A 23,987-nucleotide genomic window follows, 5' to 3' on the forward strand; every position below is an offset into this window, starting at 1 on the left:
ACAGTGAGCAGAGATCACACCCCTTCACTCCAGCCTAGGCAAAAAAGTGAAACTCTGTCTAAAAAAAAAACAAAAGGAAGGGAATGAAAGAACCAAAATGGAGCCTCCATGTCAGGGCTTCCCTGTTCTGGCCGGCCCACCGCAGCCCTGGAGCGTCACCTCTGATCCCAGCAGAGCGGAGCCTCCCAGCTCACAGGCCATTTCCCCACCCAGTGGGATCGGAGCCTTCCGCCGCTCTCAGGCCACTTCCTCACCCTGTGAGATCGGAGCCTTCCCGCTCGCAGGCCGTTTCCTCACCCAGAGACCTTTTCACAATGTTCTTGGCAGCAGCTGTTGGCCAACTTGGTTTTAAGTTTTTTGAGCAACTTTACAAACACTAAAGGGAAGCTCCCCTCCGTGTCTGGGTCCCCACCCCACCCTGGACGCCCTCTCTTTGGCACCTTTCTTATTTCCATGAGATTTCCTTGGCTCATTGAGTTCCATCACCTCCTTTTCCTGTCTGGGGCCACAAAGGCTCCTCTGCAGGTCTCCAACACTGCTTCCTTTTTCCCCAACTTCTCTGCCAGGGTCGCTAACACCACTGCTCCTGGCCCAGGCCTCAGCTTTAATTTACCCTGGACACTTGTGTTTTTGTTCTTTGTGTTTTTTGGAGATAAGATCTTGCACTGTTGCCCATGCTGGAGTGCACTGGTGCCATCACAGCTCACTGCAGCCTCCACCTCCTGGACTCAAGTGATCCTCCTGCCTCAGCCTCCCAAGTAGGTGGGACTAAAGGCATGCACCACCAGGTGCAGCTACATTTTTTGTAGAGGCAGGGGTCCTGCTATGTTGCCCAGGCTGGCCTCAAACTCCTAGCTTCAGATGATCATTTCACCTAGGCCTCCTAGAGTGTGGGGATTAGCAGCATGAGCCACTGCACTGGTCCTCTCATGTATTTTTTTATTGATAAATTTATTTTGAGATGAAGTCTCACTGTATTGCCCAGGCTGGAGTGCAGTGGTGCGATCTCAGCTCACTACAACCTCTGCCCCCTGGGTTCAAGCAATTCTCCCACCTCAGCCTCCCAAGTAGCTGGAATTACAGGCACCCGCCACCACGTCTGGCTAATTTTTGTATTTTTAGTAGAGACAGTTTTGCCATGTTGGCCAGGCTGGTCTCGAACTCCTGACCTCAGGTGATCCACCCACCTCAGCCTCCTAAAGTGCTGGGATTACAGGTGGAAGGAGAACTCTCACCCTGTAATGCACATATATACATGAGACCACTATTGTTCTTACCCAGCAGTCATAATCGTGAATGATAATAATTAGTCATAAATTTACTTTTACTATAATAAATTAGATAATGATTATTATGGCAGCCAGTCCTTCCTGGGTACCTCCTATATGCTTCCAGTGTGGCCACACAGGCTCCTCTGCTGAGTTCACGTTACCATTTGCCTCAGGCCGTTCCACAAAGAATACAGAAGTCAGTGTATCACGTTGTCACTTTCTGTACAAACCAAATAGTTCCTGAGGGAAAAAGAAAGTTGTGGGGTTTTTTTGTTTTTTGTTTTTGTTTTGTTTTGTTTTCAGAAGAACCATAGCTAATTCCGGTGGAAGGAATGATAACGTTGGACATAATCCTCAAGAGATTATTAAATCAAGAATTGATGGCTGGGGGTGGTGGCTCACACCTGTAATCCCAGCATTGTAGGAGGCAGAGGCAAGTGGATCATTTGAGGTCAGGAGTTCAAGACCGGCTTGGCCAACATGGTGAGACCCTTTCTCTACTAAAAATGCAAAAATTGGCCCAGCGTGGTGGCACATGCTTGTAGTCCCAGCTTCTTGGGAGGCTGAGGCAGGAGAATTGCTTGAACACGGGGGGTGTAGGTTGCAGTGAGCCAAGATTGTGTCACTATACTCCAGCCTGGGCAACAAGAGCAAAACTCCATCTCAAAAATGAACAAAATAATTGATGGCCGCTAACAACTTTTTTACTCTACTTTTTTTTTTTTTTTTTTTTTTTTAGTGAGATAGGGTCTCACTCTGTTGCCTAGGCTGGAGTGCAGTGCCAATATCATAATTCTGTGCAGCCTCCACCTCCTGGGCTCAAGTAATCCTCCCACCTCAGCCTTCCAAGCAACTGGGACCAAAAGCAAGTGCTGCAACATCTGGCTAATTATTTTATTTTTAATTTATGTTTTGAGACAAAATCCCAAGCTGGAGTGCAATGGCACCATCTCGGCTCACTGCAACCTCCACCTCCTGGGTTCAAGCGATTCTACTGCCTCAGCCTCCCGAGTAGCTGGGGACTACAGGTGCACACCACCACACCCAGCTAACTTTTGTATTTTCAGTAGAGGTGGGGTTTCACCATCTTAGCCAGGATGGTCTCGATCTCTTGACCTCATGATCCGCCTGCCTCGGCCTCCCAAAGTGCTGGGATTACAAGCAGGTTTTTCTTTAAACTCAACGTCTCGCTTTGTCGCCCAGGCTGAAGTGCAGTGGCACCATCACAGCTCACTGCAGCCTCGAATTCCAGGGCTCCAGCGATCCTCACAGGGGAGTTTTGATGATCTGCATAACGCTTGCTGAGGGGGTTTGATTTCATGCTTGTTAGGGCCTGATATTGTCAGCTGCCGCCGCCCACAAAGGTACACAAATATTTGTAGACAATAATTGCCTTTAGTGTGAAAAATTACATCATCTGGGTGTAAGTAAGGGGCAGAGGCAGAGGCGGTTTAAGCAACAGACTTTTGTCTCTGCTGAGAACCACGGAATGACCCCTGACCTACTTCCCTGTCGTCTCTAATTAGGGTCACCGCATCTCCAGTTACAGATGCGGATGATGAAAGCAACGGGGAAATTGCGCCGCAGCGCCCCCTGGCGCGCTCGCAGCGCGTGCCTACACAAAGCCGGTCCCCTAGCGAAACTGTAGCTTCCCAGGAAGTCGAGTTTAAATGTTTTTGTTTTTCTTTCTTCTTAATCTAGAAAAGATCATTTATTGTGTCAAGTAACTATCCAGTTAGACATGGTTACATTTTCAAATTTTTTTTTACAAAGAGTATTGGCCGGGTGCAGTGGCTCACGCCTGTAATTTCAACACTTCGGGAGGTTGAGGGAGGCGGATCACGAGGTGAAGTGATTAAGACTAGCCTGGCCAACATGGTGAAACGCGTCTCTACTAAAAAGACAAAAATTAGATGGGTGTGGTGACATGCGCCTGTAGTCTCAGCTACTTGGGAGACTGAGGCAAGAGGATCGGTTGAACCCAGGAGGCAGAGGTTGCAGTGAGCTGAGATTGTGCCACTGCACTCCAGTCTGGATGATAGAGTGAGACCCTGTCTCAAAAATACGTCTATTTAGGATCTTGCTATGTGGCCCAGGCTGGCCTGAAAATCCTAGCCTCTAGCAATCCTCCCGCCTCAACCTCCAAAAGTGCTGGGGTTGCAGGTGCGAGCCATCATGCCCAACCTTGAGCTTAAGTTTTAAATATTTATATCGCCCCCCTCCCCCTCCCTGTGCCTCCCGTAAGTTAAAACACGTCCCTGCTGAGGCCCTGCCAAGGCATATCCAGGGCGGGCGGACCCCAGGGGTCCACGGCCGACCTACTTTCTTCCCCACACCTCATCCCCTTCACAACTCTGCTCATCTACCTCTGCCCTGGTGGGAGATTCGGATAAATCCTCATCATGGAATTGCCGAATCAGAAGGGTTGCATTTTCCTCAGCCCTCATCTGTGAATTGTGTGTGCAGTTTTTCTGGGATGAGTGTCCTTAGATTTCCCTGAATTCTCAAATAGATCTGTAACCTCAATCAGGAGGGAGACCGGGCCCGGTGGGGCTGGGAGGAGAAAGCAAGGGAGTTTGTTGTGTGCTTCACGTGAATACACCAGAAGCAGTACAGAACTCCTGGCATCGTGAGCCTACAGGTCCCCTTGGGACAGTTTCGGGGGGTTGGAGCTCCAGGGTCCATTCTGCTTGTTAGTAACAGTATGAACTAGTTCCAGCGAAAACGGAGTAGCAGCAGCTGTGGAGCTGTCACGCTTCCACGTTGTCAGCCTTCCTGCGCTATCTCCGTTCTCTCCTCTGCAAAGCAGCTGCTATTTCGGGCTCCCTGTTTTTACATGGGGAACCCCGTACGTTGGCCAGGGCCTCACTGCTAGAAAAATCTTTAAGCTGATACTCAAAACGAGAGTCCAGGTTTGTTTTTTCTTTTGAGAGGGAGTCTCGCATTGTCCCACGGGCTGGAGTGTGGAGGTGCGATCTTGGCTTACTGCACTGTCCACCTCCTGGGTTCAAACGATTCTCCTGCCTCAGCCTCCCAAGTAGCTGAGATTACAGGTGCCTGCAGCCACACCTGGTTGTTTTGTATTTTTAGTAGAGATGGGGTTTCTTTTTTTTCTAATTTCAAAGTCTCATGAGATCTGAAGAGATGGGGTTTCATCATGTTGGCCAGGCTGGCCTCGAACTCCTGACCTTTAGTGGTCTACCAGCACTGGCCTCTCAAAGTGCTGGGATTACAGGCATGAGCCATCTCGAGTGGCAGTGTCCAAGTTCTTAACCTCCATGAGGGCTTGAGGCCCTCAGGAGCAGGGGGAGGTGAATTCTCCTTCTGAGAGGATAATAGCTGTTGGTGGGGCCTGGGGCACAGGCCTGGCTCAGCACAATTCCCAGGGGCTCCCTTGGAAAGAAAGTGAGGTGGGTGCTGGCTGGCAGAAAGATGGGAAGACTTTATTTCTCTGGAAATGGAGGGGTAGGGGGCGGGCCAGGGGTCAGGGCAGGGGAATGTTCTCCAGCTTCTGGTCCAGCATCTTCAGGTCATCCAGGAAGCGGGTTGGGGTGAGGATGTGTGAGGACCCTGGGCAGGAGCAGAGGTTTGGGAGTGTTGTTGTGGTGGGGGGGCTGCCTCAGTCTTTGACAGGCTCCCACCCGGTCCCAGCTGGGGCAGATCTGTCCCTGTCCCTCGGCAAACCAGGCTCCTAACGCCAAGGACTCGAGTCGGGAAGCCTTGAGTATACAAGGCCAGCCCCCGGGAACCTGAGCGCCAGAGCCCCTGAACCCCTGGGAAACCCCAGGAACCCAAGCCCCAGAGCCCCCAAACTCCCGGGAACCCATGCCCCAGAGCCCCGGGAACCCCTGGGAATCTGAGCCCCACAGCCCCCAAACCTCTGGGAACCTGAGCCCCAGAGCTCCTGAACCCCCAGGAACCTGAGCCCCAGAGCCCCCGAACCCCTGGGAACCCAAGCCCCAGAGCCTGAGGGTCCCAGAGCCCCAGGGTCCCCATCCTGATGACTTACCAATGAGCACCTCCCACTTGCCCTCGGTGGCCCTGGTGACCTCATAGGCGGCCCGCATCTCCGACATGGCCACGCCGCCCATGACGTACACTATGAGTCGGGGGCCCGCCCGGGCCTCTACGCCGGCCTTGTTCTTGTGCCAGTGACCAAAGCGGGCACTGTGCGGGGCAGGGGCAGAAAGTCCAGGCAGGAGACCCTCACCGCCGCCAGGCCACCCACCTAACATGGACCTGGGCCTGGGCAGGGGTGGCCCCAGGCCTCACCTGACAGCGGCCTGGGAGCTGGCTGCAGGGGTGGGGTCGGATACGAAGGGCCACAGCTTCCTGTCCAGCCGGTCCTCCACAGCGTCCTGACATCCAAGAGGGAGAGTCAGGGGAGGAGCTCCAGGCGATAGGCCCAGGGTCAGGAGTGCCCCCCACAGGGTATTCAGGGGCCAAGATTCTAGCAGACACCAACCACCATCTGCACCTCCTACCCCTGGGGTACCCAGGAGTCTAGGCCTCTAGTGCATTGGGGACCCAGAATTCTAGACCCATAATTCCATGAGGACCTAGAAATCTAAACCTGTAACTCACTGGGGATCCACAAATCTACTCCCATAACTCCTTGGAGACCCAGAATTCAAGACCCATAACTCCTGAGGAACCCAGGAATCTAGTCCCATAACTCACTGGGGACCCACAAATCTAGTCCCATAACTCCTTGGGGACCCAGAAATCTAGACCCATAATTCCTTGGGGACCTCCTGGCCCTTGGAGACCATCAGTCAACACTCCTAGCCCTTTGGACCCCAGAATCTGGGCCCTCAGTCCCTCGGAGCCCCAGGAGTCCAGGTTTTCAAGGTCCATGGGGAGAAGGCGGCCCAGGTCTCTGGCAGAAGGAAGGGCCGGAGCTCTTAGAGGGACAAGGAGGAAGTCAGGAAGCCGGGCCCTAGCCAGTCCCATTGGATGTTGCTACCCTGTGATCTGGGAAGGCCAGGACTGGGATTGGGGGGCTCCTGGGGGGCAGGGGAACAGACTAGAGAGAGCAGAGGCAGGTGGGAAGGAAGTGAGGCTCCCCAGCACAGGTCCTGCTGTCGCCCCAATTCCTCAGCTGTGGGCTCGGTGCCCCCCTCAGCAGAGCAGATTGGTGCCAAGGGAATGCCAGCAATGAGGATTTGCCCTTAAGCCCCGAGGCTTAGCGCCTCAGGCAGGGGGAGGCTGAGCCACCAACTGATGCAGAGAACTGGCCCCCACAACCTGCCCACCCAGTACCTCCATCACGTCCTTGACGACTGGGGTCCAGCGGGACAGCTGATAGGTGGGCTCCATGCGCTCCCTCGGCTCCAGCCGGCTGGAGGCCCCTGAGCCCTACAGGTGGGGCAGGGAGGGCCGAGGCGGGCATTGAGGGGAAGGAGGCTGGTCACAAAGGGCCTGGGCCTTGTGTGGCTGGTGGGGTGAGGGATGGCAGGCAAAGATGGGGAAATGGAACAGAGAGACAGAGAGAGAGAGCCAAAGAGAGAGAATCAGAGGTGGGGAGGGGAGAGAGAGAGAGAGAGAGAGAGAGAGAGAGAGAGTTGGAGGGGAGAGAAGGAGGGGGAGAGAGAGAAGGAGGGGGGAGAGAGAAGGAGGGGGAGAAAGGGGAGAGAGAGAAGGAGGGGGGAGAGAAAAGGGGGGAGAGAGAGAAGGAGGGGGGAGAGAGAAGGAGGGGGGAGAGAGGAGCGGGGAGAGAAAAGATGGGAGAGAGAGGAGCGGGGAGAGAGAAGGAGGGGGGAGAGAAAAGGAGGGGGAGAGAGAAGGAGGGGGGGGAGAAGGGGAGGAGAGAGACAGAGATAGGGAGAGAGCTGAGGCAGTGGGACAAAGTCTGAAGGTAAAGAGAGGAACCAGAGATGAAGTAGGACAGACGGAGAGGGAGACGGGGACAGAAGGAGGACACGGACGGGGAGGGGAGAAAGGGGAAGATCGAGAGAAGATAAGAGGCAGAGAGATGGACATGGAGAAACAGCACACAGTGAGATGGATGAGAGATTTGGGGAGAGATGGGGACGGGGTGGGGGCACCGTGGCAGAGGCCAGGTCAGGGGAGGGGGGGACACAGGGCCAGAGAGAGACAAGAGAGGCTCATCCGAGAGTCAAGCACGCACAGGAAGTGGCTGTGTGCGGGAGCTGGATGGGTGTGGGGGGGCCCTCAGAGACCCCAGGAGCCCAGGTAGACAGTGTGTCATCACCCCTGTGCTGGGGACCCTACTTCCTGCCTCTGGGACTCAGACCAGCCCTGGACTGCAGCACCCACCTTGCCATCCCCCTGCCTACCTTGTGAGCTGGGATTGGGGAAGGCTCCCATATCCTCTGGGCCCCAGACCAGACCAGACACACTGCTTTGGGTCCCCCAGGAACCACGCCACGCCTGTGTACCACCGGCCCTCTTGACTGGCAGGGCCCCGGCTGTGCCCCGCACCCTCAACCCGGGTCCCCCTACACCCACTTGTGGCGTACCCCAGGGTTGGTGACAGTGCCTCCCAGCTGCTCCAGGTTGCGGATGAGGCTGCTATGTGCCTGCACGTTGGCATGCTGGATCAGCTTGGCCAGGTTCTCCTCACTCACGCCTGGGACCGGGGATGGGTGGGGTGGAGGCAGTGGCCAAGTGGGCTCCCGGGTTTAGGGGAGTTTGGGGTGGGCTGAGGAGCGCCCAGGATTCGGATGGGCGAATCCTACAGTGAGGAGGGCCTTGAGACCCTGGGCTAATGTGAGCAAGAGTGGGGAACCTAGAGGGGGTAGATGAGGGGCTCCTCTAGGTGAGATGAGGGAGCCCCACATCCGTAGGAATCACAGATGTGGGGGTGTCTGCATCAGCAGGAGGCCCCCACCTCAGTGGAGGAATCCCCAAGCCAATGGAGGAGGGTCCCTGGGTCCAGAGGGTAGCTGTGGGGGTTGGTGAGCCCAGTGACTGGAAATGACCCGGGGAGAGCTGTGGGGTTCGGTGGTTCCCAAGACTGTGGGAGATGCTGGCGAATGGGGGCGTCCTGACGCCCCGCAGCCCCCACTCACCATTCCGAAGGAGGATGTAGAGCAACAGGACCCGGATCTTGTCATAGGCAGGCACCGCCGCGTCCAGCAGCACCGGCACGATCAGCTTCATGGAGTCCTTGATCTTCTCCCCCTCCGCGTCGGACCCCATGGCCAGGTCCTGCGGGCACAGGGTCAGCCGTCCACCGGCCACTACGTGTCAGGGAATGGGACAGGAGAGGCGGGCCAGGGAAGTCCCCAGGATCCATGGCGAGAAGACATTCGGGTCCTACCTCATCTCAGCACCAGGTCTCTCAAGGTCCTACCCCTGTCCAGGGACAGTCTGTCCACGGGCCCTGCTCCTTACCCAGGCCCCACCTCTCCAAGGCCCCACCCACCTACGCACAGACCACAGCCCTATCCTGAGATTCCCCGCGCCGCACCCCCAGGCTCTGCCTTCCCAGGTCCCACTTCTCCAAAGCCCCACCTATTTCTCCAAGGCTCCACCCCTCACCCAGGTCCCATCTGTCCAAGGTCCTGCCTACCTCTCCAAAGTCCCACCCACCTAGATACAGGCCACACCCCTCTCCTGGGACCACCTAAGGCTCCGCTCCTCACCCAGGTCCCACCTCTCCAGGGCCCTATCCACCTACGCACAGGCCACACCCTCATCCTAGGACCACTTCTCCTCTCCAGAACCCCCTTTCCCCTCCAGGTCCCACCTCTCTCCAAGGCCCCTCCACCACCCCACAAGCCCTGCCCCTCCCCCAGGCCTCCCAGGTCTACAGTTCGGCCCCTCCCCAAAGCCCCACCCCCACAGGCCCCGCCCCACCTGCTCCACGCTACACAGCTTCTCTACTGAGCCCTTGAAGTGCTTCATGCAATCGTCCGCTAGATGCAGGTGTGTAGAATACTGCGAGGTGCAGGGTGGGAATAGGGGGGTTCGAAGGCTGAGTCAAGGCAGAACACAGAGCTTGGGCTTGAGGGGCCAAAGTGTCCCTGCTGCCTGTCCACCCGAGCACACCTTGTTCAGCTCTTTCTGGTACTGCGGCATCTTTTTCAGGATGTGGGACAGGTCTTTGATGTTGGCCTGGAGAGGCAGGGGAAAGACGGCAGGGACTGGGGGGCGAGGCCAGGCCATGCCCACTTGGGACCCACTCCAGGCTGGAAATCCCGACTGTGGCCCTGTCCCCATGGGGAGGGGCTTTTCTCCAACAGCACCTGTGGTGCACCTACCTAGGGTCTGCACCTACCTTGTCTGTGGTCAGCCTCTTGCTCTCACAGAAGGTCTTCAGGAGCTCTGTGACCTTCCTGGCCATGAGGGTGGGGAGGGGTGAGGTTGCGGGGGAAGAGCCAGAGCCAGGGACCCTGCGTCCCTGCACCAGCCCATGGATAAGCCTACTCAGGGGGCACATGGGGAGGTGGCGTGAAATTGGAAGCCAGTCTGGAGTCAGGCTGAGAGGCGCTCACAAGGGCTGAATGCCTGGCAGCAGCCAAGGATCCTAACACCACGACCAGGCCCACAGAGGGGGAGGGGGGACCCGGTCCCCGTATGCACGCACTTGGACACATCCGCGATGTGCATGTGGCGAAGCTCCGCCCACAAGTCATCCTCTTCATCCAGCAGGACGGCCTTCTCCCGCGCCTCACACAGCCCAGTGGTCTCATATCTGGGGAGGGAGGGAGCCTGGGGGTCAGGGGAGCTGACCGGGGAACCAGGTGGGTGGCAAGGGTGGGGATGGCTTCCGAGTCTGCAGACCTGTATGTGTCCTGCTCTATGTCCAGCAGGTCATAGGCCATGGCCTGGAATGTGAGTTCATGCAGCAGTGGGGAGACGGGGTCGGCTGCCCGGTCCATGATAAGCAGCTGCGAGCGGGTTTTCTCTGGGCCCTGGGGTAGGCGTTGGGGTAGGAAGGAGCCACTGACCCTAAGCCAGCTGGAGCTGCCCCTCACCTCCCCAGCACGCCCCTTCACCTCGCCCAGACTGGGAGTGTCTGCCTTGAAGGCGTTCAGCTTGGCCAGGATGGCGTGGGCCAACTGGGCTGTGTCCTCTGGGCCCCTGGTGGGGAGGTCAGACACGGGGGGACATCATCAGGTATGGGGTCAAGGATGGGGTTGAAGGTGGGAGTCAGGGGTCAGGGTGAGGGCTCGGGTCAAAAGAGAGGTTAAAGCTTAGGTGCTGCACATGTTCAAGGTGGGGGAAACGGCATCAGGGTGGGGCGGGGTGGGGTCCCCACTTGCGGTAGCGGATGGCCGGGTACTCCTGCAGTGTGGCGCACAGTGTGGCAATCTGTTGGGCCAGCGCCTCGAGCTGCCGCGTGCGCTCCCCTGCCCGGAAGGGGCAGTAGAGGTTGTAGGTACTGTGGGGGGCATCGAGGGAGAACACCTGGATGGGGAGGGGAAGAGATGTGCCAGGGTTGCCGCTGCAGGTGCACACCTGTCCCGATTCCCGCTGCCGCCACCTGGTCCCTGAAGCCTGCTCTGCCAACTTGTAGGCAGGCCCCAGGTTACCCCAAACCAATGCCTGGAGGAACTGGCAAGTCAGTGGATAAATACCCCAGCCCCTGTCCCTTAGGCTGGCTGTACAACCCTGTGGTGCGCTCTGTGCTGCCCCCTGCAGGGGCCCAGCGGGACAGAACTCAAGGCAAGTGCTCCTTCGACTTCATTGGTAGCTCCCCTTTTAAAAATTTTACTTCATTTATCTGTTTTTGAGACAGGATCTCGCTCTGTCGCCCAGGCTGGAGCACAGTGGTGAAATCATAGCTCACTGCAGCCTTGACCTCCCGCACTCAAGCAATCCTCCCACTCCAGCCTCCCGAGTAGCTGGGACTACAGGTGCACACCACTATGCCTGGTTAATTTCTAATTTTTTTTTTTTTAAGACTGGGTCTTGCTCTGTACCCAGGCTGGTCTCAAACTCCTGGCCCCAAGTGATCCTCCTGCCCTGGCCTCCCACAGCGCCCAGCCTCAGTATCTGTTTCTGAGGGAACAGGGGACATTTGGTCACAGACCCCGACTCCCTACCCAGGAGGAGCCTGGGCCGTACGTACCTGGGACTCGTAGGGGAGGAAGGCAAGGTGAATCTCCTTCAATGTCTTCACCACTTTTGCCAGACGAGAGCGACCCAGCTCATTGAACAGGGGCTCTGGGCAGGCTGGGGTGAGGCAAGAGGGGGCATCAGGCCAGAGCAGCCCCCACATCTCCTCGCCCCAGCCCCTGACACCCTGGGCTCCCCTGACTCACTGTCAGTGAAGAAGATATGGGCTGCTTTGTAGGTGAAGGTCGGGGTCCCCCGGAAGTCTGCGATCAAGGCCTGAACCGACTGGGGAAGGTGGGTCACTCTCTGGGCCTGAGCCTACACCCGTATGCTCGTCGTCTGCCCCCGCCTCCCAGCCACTGCCCATCTGCTACCATACACAAACACGGATGGACAGGGTCGTGCATCTGTGCACGTGCACACCATCCACACGGGCACACGTGCACACACACAGACACATGCATACAGATGCACAAACATGTACACATGCACATGTGCGCACATACACCTGTACACACGTGCACTCACACATACACACATGCACGCATATACACGCGCTCACTCATGTAGGCACCTTCTCTGTGGGGCTCAGCAAATAAATGGCCTCCAGGCTGGGAATGGGTTCCCGCCGTTTGTTGATGTCTTCAACAACTGGGAAGAACAGAGGAAGGGACATGGGTGGGTGGCATCCAGGGAGGGCCACGTGGGGAGTCTCAGGTGTGGGGAGTTGGAGTCTTGGGGAGGAGGATTGGATGCTTAGGGGCAATAGCAGGAGAAACACACCTAGGGGGTCACCCAGCCAAGAGCCACACGGGAAGCTTCTGTACACTTGGGGTTCTGCACACCTGGGGGTTCTGCAGCCAACTGGGTTCCCAAATTTACAGACAGGGAAACTGACGTTCTCAGAGGACAGGCTCCCTCAGCACCTGTCCCTCAATGGCAAAGTGACTGGGGCACTTCCTAGGGTCACCCATCAAAGGCTCTGCATTCTTGGAGCCCCACATCCAGAGTCCACCCTGGGAGTCCCACACAGGGCTCCAGGCGGGGGCTGCACAGTCAGGAAGGGGCTGGAACCGAGGAGTCCTGCAGGGGAGGTCTGAAATCCGTGAGCTCCGGAGGTCAGCTTGCAACATTTAGGAAATGTACTTGGTCTCATGATGTGGGCTGTCTCTGCAGCAGAGAGCTATATACTTGGGAGTTCTGGACGATTTAGGGGGGATCCTACACTCCAGGGCTGCACCCTGGGAACAGGGCACATTCAGGGCGTCCCACACTCAGGTCCCATCTCCCTGGGGACGCGTTTACTCACTGGTGATGCCCTCAGCTAGGATGTCTGACATTTTGCAGCAGGAAGACAAGATGCGCATGCTTGGGTGATCCATGATAAGCACCTGTCCAGATGGATGGACAGATGGACGGAGAAGCAGGCGGAAGAGGCCACAGCTGGCCCCAGGAGGAGCCAAGGCAGTGGGAGGGGCAGTTTCAAGGGCTGGCTGGGCAGGAGGACCCAGGACCCATTCACCCAACTCCACCCCTGTGGACAGGCAGTTCTCAGGGTCTCCACATTCAGCGTGTTCCCCATGGGCCTGATCAGGGGCTACCTCTGGGTACCGAGGCATTTGCCTTGCCCATACCTTCCACTCCCCATCCTTCTTGACACTTCGAATAACTCCGCTCAGAATTTCTGCAGGGAAGGGAGGGGAGGAGTCAGAATGCTGGTTCTCTGGTCCCACCACTGCCCCAAGTCTTCTCAGCCTTGGGGCTGAACCCTCATCTTAATTCCCATTTACTTTACTTGCCTTTTTTTTTTTCAGACAGAGTCTCACTGTGTCACCAGGTGCCAGGCTGGAGTGAAGTGGTGCCATCTTGGCTCACTGTAACCTCCACCTCCCAGGTTCAAGCCTCAGCCTCCCAAGTAGCTGGGACTACAGGCGCACACCACCATGCCCAGCTAATTTTTGTATTTTAGTAGAGAGGGGGTTTCACCATGTTGGCCAGATGGTCTCCATCTATTGACCTCGTGATCTGTTCCCCTTGGCCTCCCAAAGGGCTGGGATTAAAGGCGCGAGCCACCATGCCCAGCCTACTTTATTTTATTTATTTATTTATTTATTTATTTTTTATATAGAGGAGGTCTCACTCTGTGATCTAGGCTGAAGTTCAGTGGTGTGATCATAGCTCACTGCAGCCTCCAATTCCTGGGCTCCAGCGATCCTCTCACCTCAGCCTCCTGAGCAGCTGGGACTACAGGTGTGTGTACCACACACAGCTAATTTATTTTTATTTCTGTACAGATGAGGTCTTGCTATGTTGCCCAGGCTGGTCTCAAACGCTTAGCCTCGAGCAGTCCTCCCGCCTCAGCCTCCCAAAGTGCCGGGATTACAGACATAAGACACTGCATGGGAACCACATATTTTTACCCCCCAGTTCTGTGAGGTGGCTTCTGGGGTCATCCCCAATTCACAGACAGGGAAACAGATTCTCAGGCGACATGCAACTCACCTAAGCATCCTGAGTGCCTAAATGGCAGAGTGCCTGGGCAAAAGTAGCCACTCAATAACACGTTTTAGATGAATGAAAAATGGAGAGCCAGGATCATCTACAGCTCTATTTGCCTCTAGAACTAGGCTCTGGGCTTCTCCACCTACTATCTCAAGTTTTCCTGCTGTCCTCACTGGTTTCAGCCAGTCTCCTGACCCTGGTCTAAAATATAAGACCCCTGGTTCCCAGCTCTGAGGCATGCCTAGCTGTGGCTATCCCAGCACCTCCCGCCTCAGTTTTCTCATCTGTAAAATGGAATCACTGTTTTCCCAATCTCCCCGAATTAAGGGGATCTGAGCCACAGATTGCCCTGCCTAGAGGAGGGAGAGGAGAGAAGTAACGGGGTGGCCCCGCCCAGCCACGTCCACTGTGTCATGTCCACTGTTATCAGGGCGGCCAGGGCGGAAGGAGCAGCTGAGGCCGGAACTCCCCGGGGGGAGAAGGAGACGCCCTCCACCCCTCCCCCAAGAACTGGGGCCCGTGAGGCCTGGACGACTGGCTTCTCCAGCTGCAAGAGGCTCCTGGGGATGGGGCAAGGAGGAAGGCGCCTCCTACATCACCCTTGTGGGGCCTGGACACGTCCCCTGAGCGTTCATAGCCTCTGGGGTCGCTGATCAGAGTCCCGGGGGGGCGGGGGGGTCCCAAGAATCCAATCCCTGAACTTTGTCCGGCTCAAGAGATCCTAGAGTGTGGGCATCCAGCTGTACCCTCCTCCCCCGGCAGGTACTCTAGGAGGCTGAGGAGTCTGGGCCCCAGCCTACGCCACCCTCTACCCGTCCCCTTTGGATCCCCGGAGTCCGGTCTCCCAATTTTGTTCCGCTCCGGCATCGGAGAGCAGGGACGTCCAGCTAGGGCCCCCGTCCCCGCCCGCCCCCTCGACGATCAGCTGCTGGGGCGCCCAGCCTGGCCCAGAACTCCCAGACGCCACGACCCCGGGGTCCCAGAGCCCATGTGCCCCCGTCCCCCGCCTCCCAGGGGACGCCAGAGCCCGGACCCGGAGAGGCACTCACTTTCCCCCACCACCGCCTTCAGCCCCGAGGGCGCCATCTTCCCAGAGGGGCGCCGCCGCCGCTTCCGGGTCTGTCCCAAGGTGGGGGCGTGGCCCCAGCGTCACCCACGCGGACCCCGCCCCGCGGGTCCTGGCCCCGCCCCCTGCGCACCTGGCCCCACCCCGCCGTTGGTTCTCGCCCGGGCCCAGGAAGTTGAGTCCCCGCCGGGAAGACCGGCAGGTGCGTCCGCGCTGCCGAGCACGAAGTCGTTGGAGGAGCACACCTCGACGACACGCTCGCAGATGGGAGTTCAGACACACACTTCCTGGCTTGCGTGCGAAGCGGAATCGCAGCGCAATAACTCCTCCAGCTTCCCCGGGCTGTTCCTTGTCTGCAAGATACACGGTGCACACTCGACGCCACCAGGCCACCACTGCCTGGGTCTGGGATCTTGACCCACTTGCCTTCTGTACTTCAAAGTGTAGAAGCAGCAGCAGCTTGGATAACTTTTAATGGATTCAGGAAGATGGGAGACCTCTTGTGTGCAGACACCTGGATGTAATTGTCATTCAGTCCTGCCCGTGCCCCCGACCTGGAGTGCGCTGCCAAGGAGGAAACCAAGGTTTAGCGGGATCCCTAATCCAAGGCCACGACGAGTGAGCCTCCTGGGATTCCAGCCGGGAGCCTGTCCCCAGGGAGCGCCTGTCACAGTCTTACTCTCTTCCGGGTGCAGCCACATTTACCCTCGTGAGCCAACAATCGAATTCACATGCTGATACACACATGGGAAGAGTGAGGCCCTCAAATGCTGGCAAACACACACACATCCACACTCGACTTGAAATTTCAGTGGCTGCTTCTGCTGTGTCCTGCGGTGTAGAGAGCACAGCCCCAGCAGCTCCCATACAAATGAGGTCTCCAATTACAGGTGCGAGGTATGTGTGCAAATAGACTCCTGGTGGTCTGAGCTGGTTCCTTCACGTGGTCGTGTTGATAAAGGTACCAAGCCCCCTGCCATTTACATGGGACATAGGGAGTGAATCAGACCTAGAGGTCTGCGGGAGATAAAAAAGGATCAATGCGGCCAGGTGCGGTGGCTCATGCCTGTAATCCCAGCACTTTGGGAGTCCGAGGCAGGCGGATCACCTGGCTATTTCTTCCTTTCCTTTCCTTTTCTATTCCTTTGTTCCTTCTTCTCTGTCCTTCCCATTTTTGTTTGTTTGTTTTTGTTTTGTAGAGACAGGGTGTCACTCTGTTGCTCAGATTCAAGACCAGCCTGACCAACATGGAGAAACCCCATCTCTACTAAAAATACAAACTTAGCCGGGTGTGGTGGTGCATATCTGTAATCCCGTAGGGTCCAGCCCCTCTCTGCTGGTGTGGAAACGAGAAATTGTAGAAATAGAAGACACGAGACACAGAGAAAATAGAGTTTGGGACCGGGGGTCCACTGCCAACCAAATCGTGGAGTCCTGCAGTGGCCCCGAATGCCTAGACGCTCTCGATTTATTGAGTTGCAAATCTGGGGGCAGAGTAGGTAGGGCGTGGCCCTGGTGGTCAGTGACTGGGAGCAGGGTAGATAGGGCGTGGCAGTGATAGGGTCAAGTACATCACGTGTCATACAGGTAGGGGCTTAAGACTTTCAGGTAGCCGAGATAAAGTAAGGAGCCTTATGCGTCAGCACTTTTTCCATACTTGTTAGGAAAGAATAAAGACATTAAGATTCATATTCTTTTACTGATTATCTCTTCTAAGAAAAAAGGAACCAGGTGCAGAAGCAGAACATGAGAGTGGACGTGGAACGTGACCACTGAAACAGCATCACATAGAGACGGGTAAGCCCCCGGATGTCTGAGGGCCTTCCTGACAGCATCAGGCCTACTGCAAGAGCTTGGAGGGGCCGAGTTTTCTCCTAACTCCTCTGGGGAAGGAGACGTCTCGGCCATCTTGGACGGCTCCTTCCCTAGCTGGCTAAACAGCGGGCACTTTCCCAGCTCTGACACCAAGGCGCCCTCCAGCAGCCCTTATGCGGGCATGACAAAGGGCTTAAAGCGTGTTGCCTTAGGGTCATTCCTTTCACAGTGTGTCCCCAGGTTCACACTTCTGACCTGAGAGGCATTAGTAAAAGAATTAGGATCACCTGTGAATAACTAAGATCACATGTGAATAGCTAATAACTACTACAGTCATATTTCTAGTTACTTTCTTCTTCATGATTTATATAGAAATAGGTTGAGGCTTTTGGCTCCTGTCCCCCCTACATAATCGCAGCTACTCGGGAGGCTGAGGCAAGAGAATCACCTGAACCCGGGAGGTGGAGGTTTCGGTGAGCCAAGATCGCGCCATTGCACTCCTGCCTGGGCAACAAGAGCGAAACTCTGTCTCAAAGAAAAGAAGACAAGAAAAGGATCAGTGCTGCCCTAAAGGAAATAAACTGATGTGACAGTGAGTACCCGGAAAGGCAGGGGTAGGAGGGGACTTTATTGAGGGTGACTCCCGAGGGCCTCTCTGAAGAAGGAAGGAGCCTTTAGACGTTATCCCTGAAGGAATTGGAGAAGCAGCCCCATAGCAATGTCCAGTAGAGAAGGGAGGGGCCACGAACTTACGAAGGCTGGAGGGAGGGTGGGGGCAGTAGGGGTCAGACGTCTATAGGATGAGGTCTGACTGACCCATCCCCGTGCCAAGATGCAGGACTTTCAGTGCTAAAAACAGGACAGTCACAGGCAAACCAGGATGCTTGGCAACCTTAGGAAGGAGTTTGGCTATTTCTTCCTTTCCTTTTCTTTCCTTTGTTCCTTCTTCTCTCTCCTCCCCATTTTTGTTTGTTTTTGTTTTGTAAAGAGACAGGGTGTCACTCTGTTGCTCAGGCTGGAGGGCAGTGGCATGATCATAGCTCACTGCAGCCTCGACTTCCTGAGCTCAAGGGATCCTTCCACCTCAGCCTCCCAAGTAGCTGGGACTACACGTGCACACCACCTTGCCCAGCTGAGTTGTTTTTTGTTTGTTTGTTTGTTTGTTTTTTAAAGAGACAGGGTCTCTCTTTGTTGCCCAGACTGGTATCAAACTCCCAGGCTCAAGAGATCCTCCTGCCTTGGCCTCCCAAAATGTTAGAATTTTAGGCGTGAGCCACTGCACCCTGCCCCTTCCTCCTTTTTTTTTTTTTTTTTTTTTTTTTTTTTGAGACAGAGTTTCGCTCGTTACCCAGGCTGGAGTGCAATGGCGCAATCTCGGCTCACTGCAACCTCCGCCTCTTGGGTTCAGGCAATTCTCCTGCCTCAGCCTCCTGAGTAGCTGGGATTACAGGTACGCACCACCATGCCCAGCTGATTTTTTGTATTTTTAGTAGAGACAGGGTTTCACTATGTTGACCAGAATGGTCTCGATCTCTTGACCTCGTGATTTACCCGCCTCGGCCTCCCAAAGTGCTAGGATTACAGGCGTGAGCCACCGCGCCCTGCCCCTTCCTCCTTTTCTAACAACTTTACTGAGATATAATTCACATACCATGTAACTCGCTGACCTAAGGGGCATAAATCAATGGCTTTTAGTATCTTTGGAGTTGTACATTCATCACCACAATCCATTTTAGAACACTTCCACAATCCTAAGATGTTTGGGTTTTGTCTTGAGAACTGGAGCCCAGGAAAGAGTTTTGAGCAGGGGAAGGCAGGGGCCCCTCCAGGTCCTAGAGGGGAACCAACCACCTCCAGCTTCTCAGCCTGACCCCTTGCGGGGAGGGAGAGTTGATAGGGCCAGCCATCCCACCCCAACTCCCAAAAGATATGAAGTACTAATCCCCAGTATCTCCCAGTTGGACCTTATTTGGAAATGGGGTCATTGTAGATATGAGCGGTGATGATGAGATCATGCAGGAGTAGGTGGCCCCTCATGCAGCGTCACTGGTATCCTTGTAAGATCATCAGATGTCTCCTGATTCTGTGTAGGTGGCTGGGGGGAAAAAAGATGGCTATAGGAAGACTGGGACACACAGGGAGAATGTGACCACAGAGGCCGGGACTGAAGAGGTGCAATGACACGCCAAGGACACCAAGGACAGCAGGCCACTGCCAGAAGCCAGGGAGGGGCAAGGAGGGATCCTGAGACCTAGTTTTCAGAGGGAGCACAGCTCTGCTGACATCTTGATTTCAGGCTTCTGGGCTCCAGAACGTTAGCTCAATACATCTTCTGTTAAAAAAAAAAAAAAAAAAAAAAAAAAAAAAAAAAATTAAAGGCTGAGCATGATGGCTCATCCTTGTAATCCCAGTACTTTGGGAGGCCAAAGTGGGAGGATCACATGAGCCCAGGAGTTTGAGACCAGCCTGGGCAGTATAGTGAGACCTCATCTCTATAAAATATATATATGTATGCATATAAAATAAAATCTGTTGCTCTAAGCCATTTGGTCTGTAACACTTTGGTCTGGGAGTCCCAGGAAAGGAGAGGGCTACATGCACTGAGGAGGGGGACCCGTCCTTGCATGGAGGAAGAGGGTGTGAACTTGGCCCTTGGTGGAACAGGGAAGCCTCGGGGAGAGGTGGTGATAGCTCAGCCCATTCATTGAGATGAAACTTCCACTGGTTTACGTAAAGGTGTCTTGGGGAGGGCAGGGAAGGGGATGAGGACCTCCCAGTGGCATCCCCTCCTTGGGCACTGAGGGAAAGCCACAGCAGCTCAGGGGAGAAAGCGGGGACATCCTCTCCTCCTCGCCTGCCTCTGTCCCCAGGGAGACTCGCCTCCTGTTCCCACCTGGGGCTGGGGTGATAGATGAGAGGAGACAGCTCAACTTGGCATCTGGGTGGCACGGGGACCCAGGGACAGTGAGTAGAGGAAAGGGTGGCCAGGAGACCGCTTGACTTGCTGCCAAGGAGACAGAGCTGGAGCCAGGCTGGCCGGGGGTGTCTGAGGAGGGTGCAGAGAGGGAGGGGGGCAGAAAAGGGGACTCTTGACTCCAACCTCCTCTTCCTCTACTGACTGCAGGTGGCAGCTGCCCTTCCAGGAGCCAGCAGAGAGAACTGGGTGGCTGGCTGGGGACACCTGCAAGTCCCCACCCAAGCCAGCTACCACCCTATCCTGCCTTCTCCAACTGTGGGGACGCTGCTCAGGCCTTTTGTGACACCACACCCGACAGTCCTTGGGGGTCCGGTCATTGCTGCTGGGTCCAGCAAGGTCCAAGCTCAGGTCACCCTGTCCCCTACCCCCCATGCCAGATCCGGCATCGTTGTGGGCAAACAATTATCTGGATGATCTTTATGGGGCTTAAGCTTGGGTGGGAGCAGATGGGGCATGAGCTAGGGATTTGGAGATGGCACACCCCCACGTCCCAGACGTTTAAAAGGCCCTCTCTGGCACCAGGCTGGGACAGAGGCCAGCAGGAAAGTGACTGGAGTCCAGTGACATGATGGATCTGGAGGAGAAGACAGAGGAAGGCTCGGGCCACTGTGCAGAGGTGAGAGGGCCCTGCCCCCACCCCAACCCCAGCTCAAGGTCTCAGAGCCCATGATTGACAAGACTAATTAGTTTGTAGGGCACCTAATTAGTGAGTGAGTCTCCTAGGACCCCCTGATCCAGTTATGGCTGCAGGCAGGGGCTGGTGGGCTTGGAGGTCTGAGTACCAGCCCCAGGGCAGAGGGCAGAGCTCTCTATGTGGACCCCTGTTGACGGGAGATGCTGGGACCTGGGGGTGGCTCCTGGGCCGTGTTTCCCTGATTCGTGTCCCAGCTCTCAGGCCACACTCCTCAGGCCCCAATCCAGGACGGCGGGATGCTGGCATCGCAGCTTGTCCCTTGAGGCGGCACCACGTGAAGTGGCACTGCCGACTGGGGCCACTGGGGCGGGGGCCGGGATTGGGAAGGAGACTCATGTCTCATTCAGAGCAGCTCTGCAGAGGGGATCGGCAGGGACCATGGTGAGATCTAAGGAAGAGGGGATGGCAGGCCCCGGGGTCAGGGTGGAGCCAGCGGGCCGGGAGGGTTGGGGAGGGGCCCCCAAGCTGAAGGGCCAACTAGACTGATCAAGTCTGTCCTCAGGCGGGCTCCCCAGACCAGGAGGGCTTCTTCAATCTGCTGAGCCACGTGCAGGGTGACCGGATGGAGGGGCAGCGCTGTTCGCTGCAGGGCGGGCCAGGCCAGACCACCAAGAGCGGTGAGCATGGGCACAGGGGTGCTGTCCACGGGGCATGAACGGGGCGGGAGTGCAGGGCAAGTGGTCATCTGGAGGGCCTGGGGGCACGGCGTGTGGGAGGTGGTGGTGCACCCTGAAGCATCTGCGTGGAGGTGAAGGGGTGGGATTGCGAACGCCAGTCCAGCTGTGTCCTCTGAAGTCTGTATATATCCACACAGAGAGTGGCCCCACACCTGAGATGGACAGCCTCATGGACATGCTGGCCAGCACCCAGGGCCGCCGCATGGATGACCAACGTGTGACAGTCAGCAGCCTGCCTGGCTTCCAGCCCGTGGGGACCAAGGTATGTGATGTTTTGTCGGCACCGAGGAGAAACCCACCAGGCCGTGCTCTCCGATCCTGCCCCCCACCCCAGCCAGGAGGGAATAGGGACTGCCCCACCTCTGTCCATCCTCCGCCCTGACATCAGATAGGAGGACCAAGGCCCAAGCATGGGGTAGAGTGGCCCAAGGTTATACAGGGGCCATGCCAGTGTCAGACCCACGGCTGGAACTGTGCCTCCTGCCCCCAAGTCTGAAGAGTCTGGAGAGGCCAAAGGGAGAAAATAGGACCCCTTCCCAGGAAGATATCCCAGGGAGGAGGGCGTGTGAGCTCACGCACAGGATACGTACATCTGCATACTCACATGTGTTGATGTCACGCATACATGAAGCTCGGGTTCTGATCAAGACCCCAGCGAAGACCCCAAGACCTGCCACCTCACACTCATATACCACCCTAAATGGCAGATGTTGAGGGCAGACACAGACCAGTGCTGAGGATGAGGTGGGACCCGTGCCCACCAGCACTCTCTCTCCAATGTTTGCCACCTCTGGCTGGCACTGCCCTTGAGCCCTCCCCCTGGTTGACCCCTCTTCATCCACAGGACGGAGCACAGAAACGAGCTGGGACCCTCAGTCCCCAACCCTTGCTCACCCCTCAGGACCCGACTGCTCTTGGCTTCCGTCGGAACAGCAGCCCCCAGCCCCCAACACAAGCCCCCTGAGGGCCTGAGCCCTCTTGGGCCTCACTTGGCCCCCAAAAGCTGATAAAAGAAATAAAACACTTCCATGAGCAACAAGGAAATGAGTATGTGTATATTTCATCAGGGGAGGGGCTAGGACGCCCACTTGGAGGCCTCAGGAGTTCCGCTGGGCAGCACGAAGGAGCTTCTCCTCCCGCTGCTTCCGTATCCTCTCTTTGAATTCTTCTAGCTCCTGACGCTAGGGGCGGGGAAGCAGGGGTGAAGGGGGACCGGAACAGTGGAGGGGTGCACACCTCAGGGCCTAGATCCCACTCCCACTCTCTCACCACCCTGCCCAGACCACGGCTTCAAGTTTCAGTGTCTCTACTGGAAGCCCCCTGCCAATTACAATGGGGTCCAAGTGGGATCCGCTTCATTCTTCCAGAAGGCAATAAGGAAACCACCCACTCCTCTCCTCTCAGTTCCCTACTCATGGCCGAGGATAAAATTTTCCTTTCTTGAGATGAAGTCTCTGTTGCCCAGGCTGGAGTGCAGTGGCACAGTCTTGGGCTCACTGCAACCTCCACCTCCTGGGTTCAAGTGATTCTCCTGCCTCAGCCCCCCGAGCAGCTGGGATTATAGGCGCCTGCCACCACGCTTGGCTAAATTTGATATTTTTGTAGACATGGAGTTCCACCATGTTGGCCAGGCTGGTCTTGAACTCCTGACCTCAAGTGATCCACTGCCTCAGCCTCCCATGCCCTAGGATTACAGGCATAAGCCACTGCACTCAGCCTAAAATTTTCATCTGAAACCCATCCTGGACACAGGAATCCAGCCTCCTCCATCCCCGGGGTAGGAAGAAGAGGAGATCGCTTACCTTATCAGACGGCCATAGCTCCCTCTGTAGGGAAAAGTCACAACTGGGACACGAGTCAAGAGCCTCCAGAGCCCCATACCCAGGGCAAGGTAGGCCCATGGGAGGCAAACATGGGTCCCCAGCAGATTGGTGCCCTGCACCCTCTCCCACCTCTGGAATGAACCCTTGGACATTCCTCTTATGCCCACCTTGCGCTGTATGACATCGTTCTCAAACCACTCGGCCTGGTTGGAAATCCAGAACATAGCCACAGGAAAAGTGAGGTAGAGTACCATCTGGAATGGCAGAGGGTGGGTGAGGTGAGTTCCCGCTGCCCGACCCCCACTCCCCGCCAAGCAACATGCAGAGGCTGCTCAGAGCCTGGGGGACCCATTCTACTGTTTAGTCCAGGAGCTCCTCCTCAGGGCCTCCCCAAGAACTCCAGAACTCCCAAGCCTCACGCCCTAAAGCGTAACTCCTATAATCCAGGAGGCCTAATTCCTGAAAGTCCCCTCTGAAATGGCGACTTCTTCTCAAAGACAGACAGACAGACACACACACACATACAGGCCGCAGCTACATTCAAAAGCATCTCCTGGAGATCTCATTACTCATCCCCACTTAAGATCGCGGGAGCACCCCCAAGCTCAGGAGGCCTCACTCTCCAACTGTACTTCTCTATAAGTCTAGAGGAATCTTCCTATCAGAGATACCCACCCACCACGAGCCCTAGAGCTGCCCCAGGATCTTAAGTCTTCCTTCTTTAGAGCCCCCTTCTCTGGTCACCCCTCTCTGAGGTCCTTCCTCACACCAGCCCTCTCACAGCCCCCAAGCCCAGAAGCCCAAATCCGAGAACCCCAACCTAGCGTCCCCTCTCCTGGATTTCCAACCAGAAAGGTTCCTCTCAAATCTCAAGAGCTTTCTCCTTGGAGCGCCCTCTTCCCTTGAAAAGTCCCCGATCTCCAGCCTCATCCTCAGATCCAGGAAGATCCCCTGCACAGCCTCCCAACCCACTCCTGTGTTCACTGACCCGAAATACCTCCACCTTCACCCCCATCTCGTTTCTCCCGGTCAAGAAAGCCACTTCCGCCCAAAGCCGACATTCCAGCAAGACAGAAGTTCATTGGTGTTTCTCACGCTCCACTGCTGAAGCTGATTGGCCAATGTGTGTTCTG

General features: G+C 56.2%; 3 protein-coding genes across 5 annotated transcripts; 1 reads left to right on the plus strand and 2 right to left on the minus strand.

Annotated features, from left to right (window-relative positions):
- Window positions 1–4,693: 4,693 nt before the first annotated feature.
- On the minus strand, window positions 4,694–14,958 carry STXBP2 (syntaxin binding protein 2). Of its 2 annotated transcripts, XM_074384717.1 has the most exons (20): window positions 14,852–14,911; window positions 13,100–13,251; window positions 12,935–12,984; window positions 12,610–12,691; window positions 11,875–11,951; window positions 11,507–11,585; window positions 11,314–11,417; window positions 10,501–10,649; window positions 10,238–10,322; window positions 10,023–10,153; window positions 9,826–9,933; window positions 9,517–9,574; window positions 9,288–9,353; window positions 9,096–9,176; window positions 8,306–8,444; window positions 7,754–7,863; window positions 6,534–6,629; window positions 5,544–5,629; window positions 5,281–5,438; window positions 4,694–4,841 (listed from the first exon to the last, which is right to left on the minus strand). In XM_074384717.1, exons 4-20 carry the CDS (start codon window positions 12,680–12,682, stop codon window positions 4,756–4,758), a joined length of 1,686 nt encoding a protein of 561 aa, XP_074240818.1. In that variant the 5' UTR covers window positions 12,683–12,691; window positions 12,935–12,984; window positions 13,100–13,251; window positions 14,852–14,911; the 3' UTR covers window positions 4,694–4,755. The 2 variants fall into 2 exon arrangements, with proteins under 2 accessions (XP_074240818.1, XP_003938933.3); XM_003938884.4 differs by lacking the exon at window positions 13,100–13,251 and having other exon boundaries at window positions 14,852–14,958.
- A 68-nt stretch (window positions 14,959–15,026) lies between these two features.
- PCP2 (Purkinje cell protein 2) lies at window positions 15,027–22,070 on the plus strand. Of its 2 annotated transcripts, XM_010349558.2 has the most exons (6): window positions 15,027–17,275; window positions 19,808–20,008; window positions 20,183–20,276; window positions 20,857–20,971; window positions 21,169–21,293; window positions 21,876–22,068. In XM_010349558.2, the coding sequence occupies exons 3-6, from the start codon at window positions 20,226–20,228 to the stop codon at window positions 21,993–21,995; spliced, it is 411 nt and encodes a 136-aa protein (XP_010347860.1). In that variant the 5' UTR covers window positions 15,027–17,275; window positions 19,808–20,008; window positions 20,183–20,225; the 3' UTR covers window positions 21,996–22,068. The 2 variants fall into 2 exon arrangements, with proteins under 2 accessions (XP_010347860.1, XP_003938935.1); XM_003938886.3 differs by having other exon boundaries at window positions 19,808–20,276; window positions 21,876–22,070.
- Window positions 22,066–23,945, minus strand: PET100 (PET100 cytochrome c oxidase chaperone). Its single transcript, XM_003938887.3, has 4 exons — window positions 23,843–23,945; window positions 23,022–23,108; window positions 22,834–22,857; window positions 22,066–22,212 (listed from the first exon to the last, which is right to left on the minus strand). Exons 1-4 carry the CDS (start codon window positions 23,867–23,869, stop codon window positions 22,129–22,131), a joined length of 222 nt encoding a protein of 73 aa, XP_003938936.1. The 5' UTR covers window positions 23,870–23,945; the 3' UTR covers window positions 22,066–22,128.
- Window positions 23,946–23,987: the final 42 nt, after the last annotated feature.

The sequence above is a fragment of the Saimiri boliviensis genome, chromosome 14 (assembly GCF_048565385.1).
Source record: "Saimiri boliviensis isolate mSaiBol1 chromosome 14, mSaiBol1.pri, whole genome shotgun sequence".
Lineage (NCBI taxonomy): Eukaryota > Metazoa > Chordata > Mammalia > Primates > Cebidae > Saimiri > Saimiri boliviensis.

Excerpts from the sequence above, each read along its gene's own strand:
- PET100 (XM_003938887.3), bottom strand. The coding sequence starts at position 23,869 with ATGGGGGTGAAGGTGGAGGTATTTCGG. Across the intron at positions 22,858-23,021 it reads ACGATGTCATACAGCGCAAG|AGGGAGCTATGGCCGTCTGA; the intron begins GTGGGCATAAGA and ends TTTTCCCTACAG. Across the intron at positions 22,213-22,833 it reads AGCTATGGCCGTCTGATAAG|CGTCAGGAGCTAGAAGAATT; the intron begins GTAAGCGATCTC and ends CCCCGCCCCTAG.
- STXBP2 (XM_003938884.4), bottom strand. The coding sequence starts at position 14,888 with ATGGCGCCCTCGGGGCTGAAGGCGGTGGTGGGGGAAA. Across the intron at positions 11,586-11,874 it reads TGCTGAGCCCCACAGAGAAG|TCGGTTCAGGCCTTGATCGC; the intron begins GTGCCTACATGA and ends CACCTTCCCCAG. Across the intron at positions 11,418-11,506 it reads CCATATCTTCTTCACTGACA|CCTGCCCAGAGCCCCTGTTC; the intron begins GTGAGTCAGGGG and ends GCCTCACCCCAG.
- PCP2 (XM_003938886.3), top strand. The coding sequence starts at position 20,226 with ATGATGGATCTGGAGGAGAAGACAGAGGAAGGCTCGGGCCACTGTGCA. Across the intron at positions 20,277-20,856 it reads GCTCGGGCCACTGTGCAGAG|GCGGGCTCCCCAGACCAGGA; the intron begins GTGAGAGGGCCC and ends GTCTGTCCTCAG. Across the intron at positions 20,972-21,168 it reads AGGCCAGACCACCAAGAGCG|AGAGTGGCCCCACACCTGAG; the intron begins GTGAGCATGGGC and ends ATATCCACACAG.